Source organism: Leptodactylus fuscus, chromosome 3 (genome assembly GCF_031893055.1).
Source record: "Leptodactylus fuscus isolate aLepFus1 chromosome 3, aLepFus1.hap2, whole genome shotgun sequence".
Classification (NCBI taxonomy): Eukaryota; Metazoa; Chordata; class Amphibia; order Anura; family Leptodactylidae; genus Leptodactylus; species Leptodactylus fuscus.
Window position 1 is genome coordinate 22,555,355 of NC_134267.1, and position 14,130 is coordinate 22,569,484.

At 40.9% G+C, this 14,130-nt stretch overlaps 1 protein-coding gene across 1 annotated transcript in view; it reads left to right on the forward strand.

Annotated features, from left to right (window-relative positions):
- The window catches only part of LOC142196878 (calpain-13-like), a 30,907-nt gene extending 17,420 nt beyond the window's left edge, over positions 1–13,487 (forward strand). The window contains exons 9-22 of the mRNA XM_075266864.1: positions 667–752; positions 949–1,023; positions 2,582–2,742; positions 3,914–4,065; positions 5,839–6,041; positions 7,035–7,083; positions 7,962–8,012; positions 8,155–8,212; positions 9,474–9,541; positions 9,946–10,014; positions 10,347–10,425; positions 11,098–11,214; positions 12,503–12,558; positions 13,452–13,487. Coding sequence (XP_075122965.1) covers positions 667–752; positions 949–1,023; positions 2,582–2,742; positions 3,914–4,065; positions 5,839–6,041; positions 7,035–7,083; positions 7,962–8,012; positions 8,155–8,212; positions 9,474–9,541; positions 9,946–10,014; positions 10,347–10,425; positions 11,098–11,214; positions 12,503–12,558; positions 13,452–13,487 — 1,260 coding nt within the window. The remainder of the gene's footprint in view (positions 1–666; positions 753–948; positions 1,024–2,581; positions 2,743–3,913; positions 4,066–5,838; positions 6,042–7,034; positions 7,084–7,961; positions 8,013–8,154; positions 8,213–9,473; positions 9,542–9,945; positions 10,015–10,346; positions 10,426–11,097; positions 11,215–12,502; positions 12,559–13,451) is intronic.
- The last annotated feature ends 643 nt before the right edge of the window (positions 13,488–14,130 follow it).

The following is a 14,130-nucleotide window of genomic DNA, read 5'->3' on the forward strand; positions in this document are numbered from 1 at the left end:
GAAGCTCAAAGGACAATATTTCTTCAAGACTTGTCCCCGACATCACATTCCCCAGGGCCACCGCTGAGGCCTGTGATTAGGCCTTAGCTGTCACATGTGGCATATCCTGAAGTCTCATGATGCAAAAGCTTGAGGTCTCAGTAGTGACCCCGGTGCTTGTGACATCATATTAAGGATGCCCAGGAGACCCCGGTGTATAATGATAGCACTTCCAGATCATACCGAACAAGTTTGGCCTGAAATGTACCCAATCTCCAGAATATTTGTTAAACCGAATCTTGTGGGTTTCGCCCATCTCTATCTGTTATGTTTGCTTTGGTAGTAACCAGGATCTGCAGTTCCATATACTTGAATAAGATCTGCAATACCGGGCATTGCCATTACCAGATAGTTGGCAATATGCCTGGTAAACAATACAATGGTCAAGGTGGTCTCTTCTTTCAGCTGATGGGCGGGGACAATGGTAGCTAGACCCCCACTGATCAGATGTTGATGGTTTAGACTATTTGATTTACATTAGGAGATTTGTAGCTCTGTATCAGGAATACGCAGATCTGTCTTCCGATAAAGATACAGTATAGGAATCAGCAAATAATTTTATAGAATGAAGACGTTTCCTTTTAAATTGTGTAAAAATATTACAGTTATGTTTATATCTCTTCACAGGTTCCCTTTAGGAATGGATTTGTGAGACTCATTCGAGTATGGAATCCATGGGGCTTCGGAGAATGGAAAGGGAAGTGGAATGACAGGTAACTATAATGGGGGCACTTGAAGGGGTCTTATATAAGAAGGGCACAAAGTGTACAAAAATCTAAAAAAATATATTATCTGTCACAAAGTCTCCATTAAGGGAGTCCTCTATAGTATATGGGTGTGTGGCCTTACACAAAAGTTGTTAATTTTGGTAATACGCTTCAAAAACATATTCATGATTCCTTCCCTTAGGTGCCCTTTATGGCAGGAACTGAGAGAGACCGATAGACGGAGACTGCACAGAAACAAAGAAGATGGACAGTTCTGGTATGGATCTGCTCTGTCCTGACTTTTCAACTCATTTTTCAGATGCTGACTAGAGATGAGCGAACAGCGTTCAGTCGAGTCCGTGTTCGATTGGATATCAGGCTGTTCGAGATGTTCGATTCGAGTCGAACACCAGGTGGCAAACTCACTAAAAATTGATTCCCCCCACCTTCCCTGGCGCTTTTTTTGCACCAATAACTGCGCAGGGGAGGTGGGACAGGAACTACGACAACGAAAAAAAAATCTAAAAAAGTAATTGGCTGGCTAATTCAGGTGACCTCCAATTCTACAGGCAGGGTTAGCTAGGGATTACCTTTATTTAGGGAGGAATGTTACTCACCCAGCTCTTTGGGGCTCTATCTGGTCGGGATCCCTGTCAGCTTGCGATATGCGCGAGCTGACTTTTTCCCATAGGAATGTATTGACCAGCGTTGATTGGCCAAATGCCATACAGACTACAGCATTCGGCCAATCAACGCTGGCTCTGCCTGAGGCTCGTCTGTGAGGAGGCGGAGTCTAATTTCGGACCAAAATGGAGACTGCTGTGGACCGATCTTAGACTCCGCCTCCTCTGGCAGAACCAGAATTGATTGGCCGAATGCTGTACTTTGTATGGCATTCGGCCAATCAACGCTGGTCAATGCATTCCTATGGGAAAAAGTCAGCTCGCGCATATCGCAAGCTGACAGGGATGCCGACATAATACAGTGACTTGGGCATGTTAGATGCCCCCAGACATGCTTCCCCTGCTGTCCCAGTTGCATTCCAGGATGTTGGCATCATTTCCTGGGGTGTCATAGTGGACTTGGTGACCCTCCTGAGTCGAACAGTGGTTTCCCCCTAAACGAGTATTTATTCCCCATAGACTATAATGGGGTTCGATGTTCGATCGAACAGTCGAGTACTGAGAGGCTACTCGAATCGAACTTCGAACATTTCACTGTTCGCTCATCTCTAATGCTGACCCATCATTTCCAATTTTGTTAACTTCGTGTTTGGACAATTTATCTTCTTTCTGGAATAGTAGACCCCTCCAGATTTAGAGGGGTTTCCAGGACTAGAAAAACATGGCTATCTTCTTCAATTCCAATCCTTGGGTTTTGTCTGATATTGCAACAAAGATTAATTGAAGTAAATTGGGCAAAACCACACTTAACGTGCCACTAAGGATCTATGGAGATCTGGGTAAGCCATGAATAGAGTAGACCGGGGGACCTAGATTGACTTCATCATCCATTTCCTCAAGCAACTTTCCAAGCACAAACTAGTACTTGCAATATAGCTATTAACAATACAACCATTGTCAACAAAACTGGCCAGGATTTCCGTAAATAATCAGTATTTCCATTGTACAAGCAAAATCAGTGAACAATTTATGCAGCACCCAAGACAAAATTGTGTCAAATGTCATTGTGAGACCTCAATGGATGACACAACCAAACCTTATGTAAACTGTAATATTCTGTAATATTCTGGCTCCCAATGTAGAAAGTTATATATACTGTGGATTGAAGAGTTGTCAAACTATTGGACGTTTAGTATACTTTGTATTTTTCAGGATGTGCTGGGAGGATTTTATGCAAGAATTTTCCCGAGTCATTATCTGCAATCAAGTTCCTAATTTTTACGATTGGGGAGATCAACACAAGAAATGGTACCGCAAGATGTTCCAGAACCGGTGGACAATGGATAATATTTCATGGAATCAAATAGATAAAGGTAATTCTGTCTAGGTTCAGGGGTCTTTATAGTAGGCATGTCTCATTGTGCGGGTCTCTCCTTTATGGTGATCACATGTATTAATACGCCGTGTGGACAATAGTAATCATGAGAAAATGGTTGTACTGTTTGTCTGAGATACCAGACACAACCCATGGTCAAAAGTGGTGCTGTTTCCAGCTGCTATACCAGATACAGCCTGCACACAAGAGGGGCAGGGTTTCCGAAAAAGTAGACTTTTTTTGTTACTAGAGATGAGCGAACAATGAAATGTTCGAAGTTCGAAATTCGATTCGAGGAGCCGCTCAATACTCAACTGTTCGATTGAATATCGAACCCCATTATAGTCTATGGGGAAAAAATACTCGTTAAGGGGGAAACCACTATTCGACTCAGGAGGGTCACCAAGTCCACAATGACACCCCAGGAAATGATGCCAACACCCTGGAATGCAAATGGGACAGCAGGGGAAGCATGCCTGGGGGCATATAACATGACCAAGTACCTGTATTACGTCAGGATCCCTGTCAGCTTGCGATTTGTGGGAGATGACTTTTTCCCATAGGAATGCATTGACCAGCGCTGATTGGTCGAATGCCATACAGAGTACAGCATTCGGCCAATCAATGATGGTTCTGCCAGAGGCTCGTCTGCGAGGAAGCGGAGTCTAAGATTGGATCAGAATGGAGACTGCTGTGGACCGATCTTAGACTCCGCCTCCTCCGGCAGAATCAGCGTTGATTGGCTGAATGCTGTACTCTGTATGGCATTTGGCCAATCAATGCTGGTCAATGCATTCCTATGCCGAGATGTAGCAGTGCTGGCCGTGCACTCAGCTCAGCTACACCGGAGATGTAGCAGGACTGAGTGTGCACTGAACGCTGCTGCTGAGTGTGCGCTGAACCACACTCTCCCCTGCACAGTTATTGGTGCAAAAAAAGTGCCAGGGAAGGTGGGAGGGGAATAAAATTTTTAGTGAGTTTGCCACCTGGTGTTCGACTGGAATCGAACATCTCAAACAGCCTGATATCCGATCAAACATGTACTTGATCGAACGCTGTTCGCTCATCTCTATTTGTTACCAGATTCAACCTCTTTTTTTACTTTACTTTTTGTCTGTTTTTTTTAATCAAGACCACTGTGTATAAACATACAATCTTATTACACACAGATTTCTTCCTGAAGAATCCTCTGTACAGTATACAGGTGACCGGATCTGATGAGGTCAAGAGCGGAGTAAATGCTGTGGTATCTCTAATTCAAAACAGCAGAAATCGGCAGAAAGTTGGTGATTGGCTGCCGATTGGCTTCGTGCTGGTAAAGGTAGGTGGCGCCTCGGAGGACGATTGAGATACATGATCTGTATGTAGTGGAGGAGGACAGGTGGTGACTATAATGTATAGATGGAACAGAGGAGACAGGAAATGTATAAAGTGATCGGCCACACAATACAATGTATCCTGGTGTTTAGCTAAATGTTACATTGATTGTATTGACCGTGCTCATTGCTCACCGCTCAGAAATGTATAGCCAGGCGATCTGATAGGATTTGCTTTTTTGAGCTAAAGTGTTTGCAAACAAACAAAAGCTGTAACAGAATTCAGATTCTACATGAAATATGGAGATAAATTATCAGAGAATTATTTCTTATTTTGGATTAATGTATGCTACCCCCCCCTCCCCCATTATAAGAGGTACATGAATGGTGTGATGGATCAAAGATGCATCTATACGTTATATATTTAGTCTCTGTATTACTTTATATATTTAGACTCGGTTTTACTTTATATATTTACGTTATCTTTTACTTTATTTTTCTAGATTCAGTGTTCCTTATAAACTTAGACTAAGTATTACTTTATCTATTTAGACTCGGTATTACTTTTTATATTTAGACTCTGAGTTACTTTATATGTTTAGACTCAATATACTTTATAGTGTAATTCATATTCAAAATATATAATATAATACTGAGCCTAAATATAGAAAATAACATAGAATCTGAATATGTAAAGTAAAGCAAAATCTAAATGTATACAGTAATATTGATATATTGATCTAAATATATAAAGTAATACCAAGTCTAAATTAAGTAAAGCAGAGTCTAAATATATAAAGTAATAGTCTAAATTTTTAAAGTAAAGCAGTCAAAATATATGAAGTAATAGTAAAGCAGTCTAAATATATAAAGTAATTCTAAGTCTAAATATATAGAGTAATTTAGAGTCTAAATGCATAAAGTATTACGGAGTCTAAATATATTAGGTGACAAAGTCTTCTATAGACTTTATATATTTAGAGTCGGCATTACCTAATGTTTTTAGATTCTGTACTACTTTACAAAATTAATATCTGTATTTATATACTTAGACTCTCTACTACTTTATATATTTGGATTCTGTAATATTTTAATATTTTTATATTTTGTATTTTATATATTTAGATTTTGTTTTGCTTTATATATCTAATTAGTTATTACTTTTTATATTTAGACTCAGAATTACTTTATATATTTAAATTAGATTTTACTTTATATATTTAGACTCTTATTTTAAAAATTTAGATTCTGTGTTGCTATAAGTTTAGACTCTGTATTACTTATATATTTAGACTCAGTATAATTTTAAAGATTTAGATTCTGTTTATGTTATATATTAGATTTTAGGTAAGTCTATATATTTAGATTCTGTATTACTTATATATTTAGACTCAGTATAATTATAAAGATTTAGATTCTGTTTATGTTATATATTAGATTTTAGGTAAGTCTATATATTTAGATTCTGTATTACTTTATATTTTTAGACTCTGTGTTCCTTAGATATTTAGACTCCGTGATACTTATATATTTGAACTCTGTTTTACTTTATATATTTGGACTCTGTACACTATAAATTATTTTTTCGTCAAGCACTTTATGGTAGTATTTACTTGGCATGTTATACTCTCACAATTCTATTATTTTGTGAAAAGGCTTGAACGTAGGATTGAGTTATTATTATTGTTATTATTATTATTATTATTACCTGTGTTATTAAATGATTCTTATACTATTATCATTCAAACACTGACCCCCATTGTTCTTGTGTGTCACAGCTCCCAGACTCTGAAAAAAAGCCCCTAAGTTCCATCTTGACTCCAGCAAATATATCAATTATTAAGTCTTTCAAGAAGCACGATGTGTCTGAGGCCTTCAATCTGTCACCGGGGAGATACGGCGTCATTCCATACACCACACAGAAGGACCACGAATCTTCATTCCTCTTCCAAGTTTTCCTGAAGAGTGAAGGATGCATTGAGTATGTAACATTAGGCTTCTCCATACCCAGGTTTAGGGGCAGCAAAATCTCATAGCACAAGGTTATCTGAGTATGAATGAGGAGGGGCTAGTAAGCTTGAGTGGGTAAGAGGATGCAGTGAGGAGGTGGTGTGCGAGAGGCAATTTTGAGGCATATGGGAGCAGCGAGATGGGGCGATAGTTGGCTGGAGAGGATGGGTTGAGGGATAATTTCTAAAGGATGGGTGTGACAGTGGTGTGTTTAAAGGTGGAAGGGTTAGAGATAAGGTTAGAGATAGGTGGAAGAGATGGGTTAAGGCAGGAGTAAAAAGTTCAGTGAGGTTGGGGAAGAGGTGCAACTGGAATCGGTCGAGCGCACAGTTGGTGAGGTAGACCACTGAGAGAGACCAAAGGAGAAACTGGGAGAGGGATAGTAGTTGTAAGTAGGAAAGAGTAAAGGGAGTATTTCTGGGGTGGAAAGCTTGAAGATTTGGGAGTAGCTGTGCAGAGGACACATGGTATGGTAGAACAGATAGAAAGATAAAGATTTAGTTATTGATACTGGTGGTTAGGGGTTGGAAGAGTCAATTTTAGAATTAGGGTAAGAACAACAGTGATTAAGGCGATAAGCATTCTTTGTATGTGACATTGTGTAAGTGTTACATTTATTAGGATGTATATATATAGGTGAATTTTTGCAGTTCCCTTCAGGTCGAATTCTGGCCTAATTCTACTATGCAGATAGGGGTCTCCACTGATGAAATAAATGTGAGCAGAATTTTAAATGCATGTATATTAGAAATAGTACGATTTCATGTTCCATAGGCAAATAACTAAATAAAATGGAATACCCCTTTTAAATAAGCCACAATCCACAAAACCTACAAGGATGGTCCCTTTAAGAAATGATTCTATAACAATCAGAACTATCATAGAGCCGTGTAATATCTTATCATCTATTTTTTGTACTTTCCTATATATTAGTAACCAGTCTGTTTCTATTGTTTTGTTTTAGTGATATCGGTTCTCAACATAACATGGGTTATCATCAACAGAATTTTAAGGTAGGTATCAGTGTATGTACTACAGATAGATAGATAGATAGATAGATAGATAGATAGATAGATAGATAGGAGATAGATAGATAGGAGATAGATAGATAGATAGATAGATAGATAGATAGGAGAGATAGATAGATAGGAGATAGATGGATAGATAGATAGATAGATAGATAGATAGATAGATAGATAGATAGATAGATAGATAGATAGATAGATAGATAGCCGTGAGAAGCTTTATTATTGAGCTTAACCAATGACATTTTTCAATTTTCGATTTTTGTTTTTGACTCCCCACTTTCCAAACCCCATAACTTTTTTATTTTTCTGTTCTCAGAGCCATATGAGGGCTTAATTTTTGCCAGACAAATTGTTCCTCACAATGATGCCATGATGCCTTTCACCAACTCCAGCTCTTTCAATCCTTTAATAGCTGCCCCACCATTGATTCCAGCACAGTTGGAATTATGTCTCTAGCCCCCACCATTCCTGAGCAATCAGTGTTAATTTCAATACAAAATATTCTAATTAAGGTCCCGACTGTCAGGAGTGGGGGGGTCCTGGGCTGAAAGTCTAGGACTGCCCACCCGATAGTAGAGAGCCTAATTAAAATATTGGGTGCTCAAATTAACAACACTGATTGTTCAGGAATATTTGGGGTTAGAGACAGTCATGTTAACCTAAATTCTTTGGGATGTAACTGCCGTTACAATGTTGTTGATTTCTAGCAGTCATGTGCAGAATTAGTGAGTGCAATTCTGGATACAAAGTAATGAAATGAAGAAAGTGTATGAAGATAAGGAAGGGATCATAGGGATGGGTTGTTTTCATGTCCACTGGAAATTTGTTGCACATTTTTAACTTAGATCTGTTCTTGTTTTTAGGGACTGAACGTTCCCGATCATGAAAGTATCTTTAAACTCTATGCCACCAAGGTAAGTTTTACTTCCATATAATTCACCAGCTAGTGACATCACTTTCATGAAGTGGTCACGTGACCATAGCAGCCAAATATGGCAAAACACAATAAGTGTCCAATAGATTTATAGATGTTTCTCATCTCCTGATTTACTATAGGGATCAAGACTCCACGCCTGGGATCTAAAGAGATATCTGAATGACGTGGTGAGGAAAGGTGAGACTGAAAATAGCCAGATAGAGAATATAGAGGGAATGGATGGGTGGGGGGATATATTTTGTTAAATTAATTTAAAAAAATGGAAAATGGGCAAGTGTACAGATCAGTGTGATTGTGACAAGTCAGAACAACGCCGGAATAGCAGGTCTTGTGCGGGGTTCCCAGTTTTTAGTGGTTAGTACCTACAAAACATGGTGTAGAGATGGACCAGAGACAGAGCAGAGGCATCCATGGTTCATTGATTTGTTGAGATAGGGAAGGCTAGTCCATCTGGTCCAATCCCACAGAAGAGCTACTGTCAAGCAATCTGCTGAAAAAACCTGATGGCCATGAAAAAATGATGCTAGTACACACAGGACATGACCTCTTGCTCTATATGAGGCTTTCTACTCACATTGACACCCGTCCACCACTGAAGGGCCTGCAATGGACATAAGTATCAGAACTGGGCCAAGGAAGTAATGTACCCTATTCTGATAAGGCGTGTTCCATCATGGGGTCAGCAAAGTGTGAAGAGATAGCTCATGGGTGCACTACGAGAAGAAGCTCCAGTGGAGGTAGTGTGTCCTTGTGTCCTGGCATTATGTGGATGTTACTGTGACGGGTCAGCTTCCTAAATATTGTACACTCTCCCTCCAATGACAATGGCCTCTTCCAGCAGGGTAATCTCTCTGCTAGAGATGAGCAAATACTATTCGAAATGGCCGTTTCGAATAGAACGCACCCATAGGAATGAATGGAAGCGGCCGGCGCGCCGAGTTTGCCGGCGGCCGGCCACTTAAACCCCTGCGTGCTGTCTGCGTCCATTCATTCCTATGGGTGCGTGCTATCCGAAACTCACTCATCTCTAATTTCTCTGCCACTCTACAAAAACTGTGCAGCTACAGAAAGATAAAGTTGTTGACTTGGTGCCACATTCTCCTGATCTCAACCCAATCCATATGGAATGTGATGGAAAAACAAGTCCGTTCTAAGGAGGCCGCACCAGGCAATTTAAAATATCTTCTGGCAGTGTCTTGTGGAGTCCATGTACGATAGGCCAGCACAGATTTAGTAGCACGGTATTAAGCCAGAGAGTACAAAGTCACACCATGTCAGTGTCGGTGTCTATCTGCATAGCGCATATAATATACGTATTAATGTACAAAATTGTTTTAAAAAAATTAGTAAAATTTAAAATAATTAAAATGTATTTATAATTATTCATAATATATATACATTTATATATATATATATACATTTTTTTTATTGTTCCCAGAATATCCATATCCGTGTGGAGCAAAATTCACCATTGACGGCAGTCGGGAAATACTGGCATCAGTAGATGTATCCTTTACAATATGGGGTTGAGTTTGCTTTTTAATTTTATGATATTTTTTATTTTTTTTTTAATGGTGATGTTATTTTTTATTTTATTTACTATATCTATCTATCTATCTATCTATCTATCTATCTATCTATCTATCTATCTATATTACTCGTTACAGTTCTTTCCAGTAATATCCACGTAAGGTCACTGCCTGCTCTGTTCCTTTTATGGAGCTTTACTTGCAGGCGGATCTAGGTTGATCTTCCCCTTTAACCCCCGATTTTCAGAACAGTCCTGGCACAAGGGGTAGGATAAGTAGGCAATTGCATAGGGTGCAAGAGGTAAAGGAGGAGGCACAATTTATGGAATGAAGCAGGGGGTGCCATGTGAAACCACATTTTTTTCTTAAGTCCTCATGCAGATTTCAAGAAGAGGAACACTTGACGCTCCAAGGTTCCACGACTTACGGCAAACCATCAGTCAATATAAGGTAATTGCAGAATGAGAGATGACTGGCGGCTGCTTATCCAGTATATATAGGGATCTAAAGCTCAAATCATAGACCTAGTTGACAATATAAGGTCGGATATTTAAGCCTCAATCCAAATGCCCAGAAACTGCTCGCTTTGGGGTAAATTTGTACAAATTGCACCCTTAAGACTTCAGGGTTGGCTCCACCCCCTTCTTGAACATTTCCTGAGACTCTTGAGAACCATACATAATGATAACACCAGCAGCATAATACTTAAAGGAATATTTCAGTATTAGGAAAGAATGTTGGTGATGGAAATACTAACTATATTATGTATGTTTCCCTTTAAGGATACTTTTTCCAATATGGACGCCCATCGCTGTGGATTCCTCAATTTTGCAGCATTCCAGAAAATCATGCAGCAAGAAGGTAAAGTGTAGATGTCCACCGGGTATTCAGTATTACATGATTTGTGTCTTTCCATTAATACACTCCTTGGCAAAAAAAAAATACCGCACCCAGGGCAAAAAAAAAAAAATACCGCACCCAGATAGAAATGTTAGATTGAAAAACTTTGCATTCTATCTGTTATATAGTATACACAGCAGCATAGACATGTCAGTAGACCTGATTATTGGTGGGGGCTGTACCCTGTGGTCCCCATCGGTCTCTAGAATGAAGGTGCCGTGATACTGCCCTGAGATCCCCTTCATCTTCTTGGAGTTAGAAAACTTAAAGGGATTCTATCATTAAAATGCAATTTTTTCTGGATACCACGTTGGAATAGCCTTAAGATAGGCTATTCTTCTCCTACCTTTAGATGTCTTCTCCGCACCGCCATTCAGTATAAATACCAGTTTTCGTTTGTATGCTAATGAGTTCACTCGCAGCACTTGGGGCGGGTCCCAGTGCTCAAACAGCACTGGAGGCATACCCAATGCTGCAAGAGAACTCTCCAGCGCCGCTTGTGGCCGGGGGGCACGTGCAGTCGGCAGACTGAAACCCTAGAAGTTTCATGTAGTGCCCAAATAATACAATGACACTGCCCAAATAACAGTCATATATGTAATATCCAACTTATCTGATTCTTTTCTTGTCTAGGGCTCGATGTCCCCAATAATCTCCTCCATCAGTTCTTTGTTCGATATGCAGACATCGAAGGGAGGTTGAGTTTTGTCAGCTTCTTGATCTGTGCGGTGCGAATGAAGGGCGCTCTGGGTAAGTAATGAGCCAAACTAGTATAACACTCCCAAACAATGTGAGCCCCAATGTGTGTCTGATGTAACTGAAATGCATTCTGGGGGTGCTGATATATGTGCAAACATTGACTGTTCCAATTATTCTAAATTTTTGCTATATTGAGAGGGTGACTCCATTCACTTACATGGATGATGGAGTTGCAGGTTGACACGACACTTGACTACGTGTGTGCTCACTACAGAACTGCAGCTCAGTGGCCAGTGAACTCAATGCGAGCTGAACTGCAGTACCGGTGCCTGGCCAGGGACAGGCACTATCTGCTTCCAGCCCTGTGTTGTGCATAGTAGGGGTGTGGGTAGCGGCTCTGCACAGCTGATTGGTGCAGCAGCCTTTTGTCAGACCCCCACCGATCTGATCAGTACCTATACTAAAGATAGGCTATAAAATCCTAAATCCTGGGCAGCGAGCAAAGGGGATACTTTTGTATTCTATGTTGTGGGCACCAAATACACTTAGAAACCTCCTATTTAAAACCCTACATTTGATTTTTTGCAATAGAAGGGTTAATGGTTTGCAATGTCTTCCAGTTGCACCAATGTTGCACCCTTGTAGCATCCATATAATATAAAGCCCTCTTATGCCGAACACATACTATAATCCCACAATTCAACATCCACACAGTATAATGCCATAGCTCAGCCCCACATAGTATAATACCCCTCCGTGCCCACACAGTATAATGCCCTCTGTAACCACACGGTATAATGCCGTAGCTCAGCTCCATGTAGTATAATGCCCCTCTGTCCCCCACACAGTATAATGCCCCGCACTCCCACATAGTATAATACCCCTCCGCGCCCACGCAGTATAATGCCCTCTATCACCCCATAGTATAATACCCCTCCGCACCCACACAGTATAATGCCCTCTGTCACCACACAGTATAATGCCGTAGCTCATTTCCATTTAGTATAATGCCCTCTGTCCCCCACACAGTATAATGCCCCCCACATAGTATAATACCCCTCCGCGCCCACACAGTATAATGCCCTCTGTCACCACACAGTATGATGCCGTAGCTCAGCTCCATGTAGTATAATGCCCCTCTGTCCCCCACACAGTATAATGCCCCGCACTCCCACATAGTATGTTGCCACTCTCCTGATCATCCTCATCATTCTGTTGAGCAGGGATCAGTCAGGGTCAGTAGGTGCGAGGTATTAAACATGAACCTGCCCCCTTGTGTACACCCCTGAGTCTCTACAGTTCTGGTGACATAAAACATCTTTTGTTTCCATCATTTCAGAAATGTTTTATGCCCTGCCTGGTGATGGTAATGGAGCGTACGTACATTTGGAGGAGGTGAGTGTTCTCTATGGGCAATTGTTTTCACAGAATATAGTCACGCCATGTCATAAACTGGATACATTACAGGGGAAACATACAGTAGCTGACATGACAAAGTAGCTGGGACCCCCCATTAATCATAGTTGGAAGAATTCAGAAGACCACAGTTGGTACACTAAAGTTCCAATTGACCTAGATCTGGGGGGAGAAATCCCCATCACTGTTGGAGGGGTTTGGGCACCAAAGTGGAACCATGGCCCTTGTAATTTGGTCCTCTCCCCTCATGAATTACCTATATAGACACTTTTTATAATACTAATGCTGAAATTTGCTGAATCTGAAATAAATGAAAGTAATACTAAACCTAGAAATGAATGATAAATCTAGTTGTAATACTGCAATAAGGGAGGAGAGGGGGAGGATCCTGCTGCAGGATAATTTAATATATTTTACTTTTTTTTCAGTGGATGCAACTTATGATATAGATAAAGTCTGAGAACCTGACAGACTCTTGTGCGTGAAGAAAGCAATGGGTCAATAAGGTTTGGTTCACTGAAAACTACAGCAGGTCGGTGGGCCCTGACTACCACCGACCAAGAGTACAAGAATCTGGATCAATGGACTTCCCATTATTTCTGTTATGTAATAACTTTCAGAGACTTTGTTTCCACCCTCTTAGGATTCAGAATATAATCTTGTGACTTTTTTACTGTGAAATCTGCTGCATACACGGGTAGTATGGGGTCTACCGAATTTGGTTCTAGACATAAGAATAGTCAGCTGCCTTGTGGATGACCGGGCCATCACTAACAACAACACAGATGACTATTGAAGTCAGTGTGGTCAGACTCCGTGAACATGATGATGTTACTCAGACCTCTAAAAAGTGAAGACGTCTTGTCCACCAGGTCAAGAAGGACAAATGGGCAACAATGATGGTTTGAGCCGATGGGGGCGGAGCCTGACCGTCACTGCGCATGGAGTGCTAGACCTGCAGCTCCTCCGTGCCAAGTGCCAGAAACGAGTCACTTACCTCTCCAGCAGCCACGAAAATGGGCAAAACCGGCAGAGATAGGAGTAGTGATCCTCCGGGTACCCCAATATCGAAGCACACCTCCGGAGAAGTCCACAAATTCTTCAGGAAAAAGAACACACAGTCCCCACAACAGGCGCGCAAGATGGCGCCCGGAGGTACGGATGTGCGGGAGGGAGGGATGGATTCAGACGGAGAAAGTACAGCCAGTCTAGACAAACAGGACCTCTCCGCTAACTTAATCACAAAAACCTATCTGAAGAAGGTTTTAGCACAAGCAATGGCTCCAGTTTTGGCGGAGATCGCCGACATGAGAGCGGATCTCAATAATATTAATAGGAGAACTGAAACTTTAGAGGAAGGATGCAGCGCCATCACTTCGCATGCTGCAGCCTCTGCACAACATCTCACACTCCATCACAGGCATCTCAACAGAGCCTATGACATGATTGAGGACCTTGAGAACCGCAATAGAAGACGCAATGTGCGCATAAAAGGACTCCCAGAGTCATATACCCCTGAATCTCTGAGGGAGGTTGTCATGGCGATGTTCA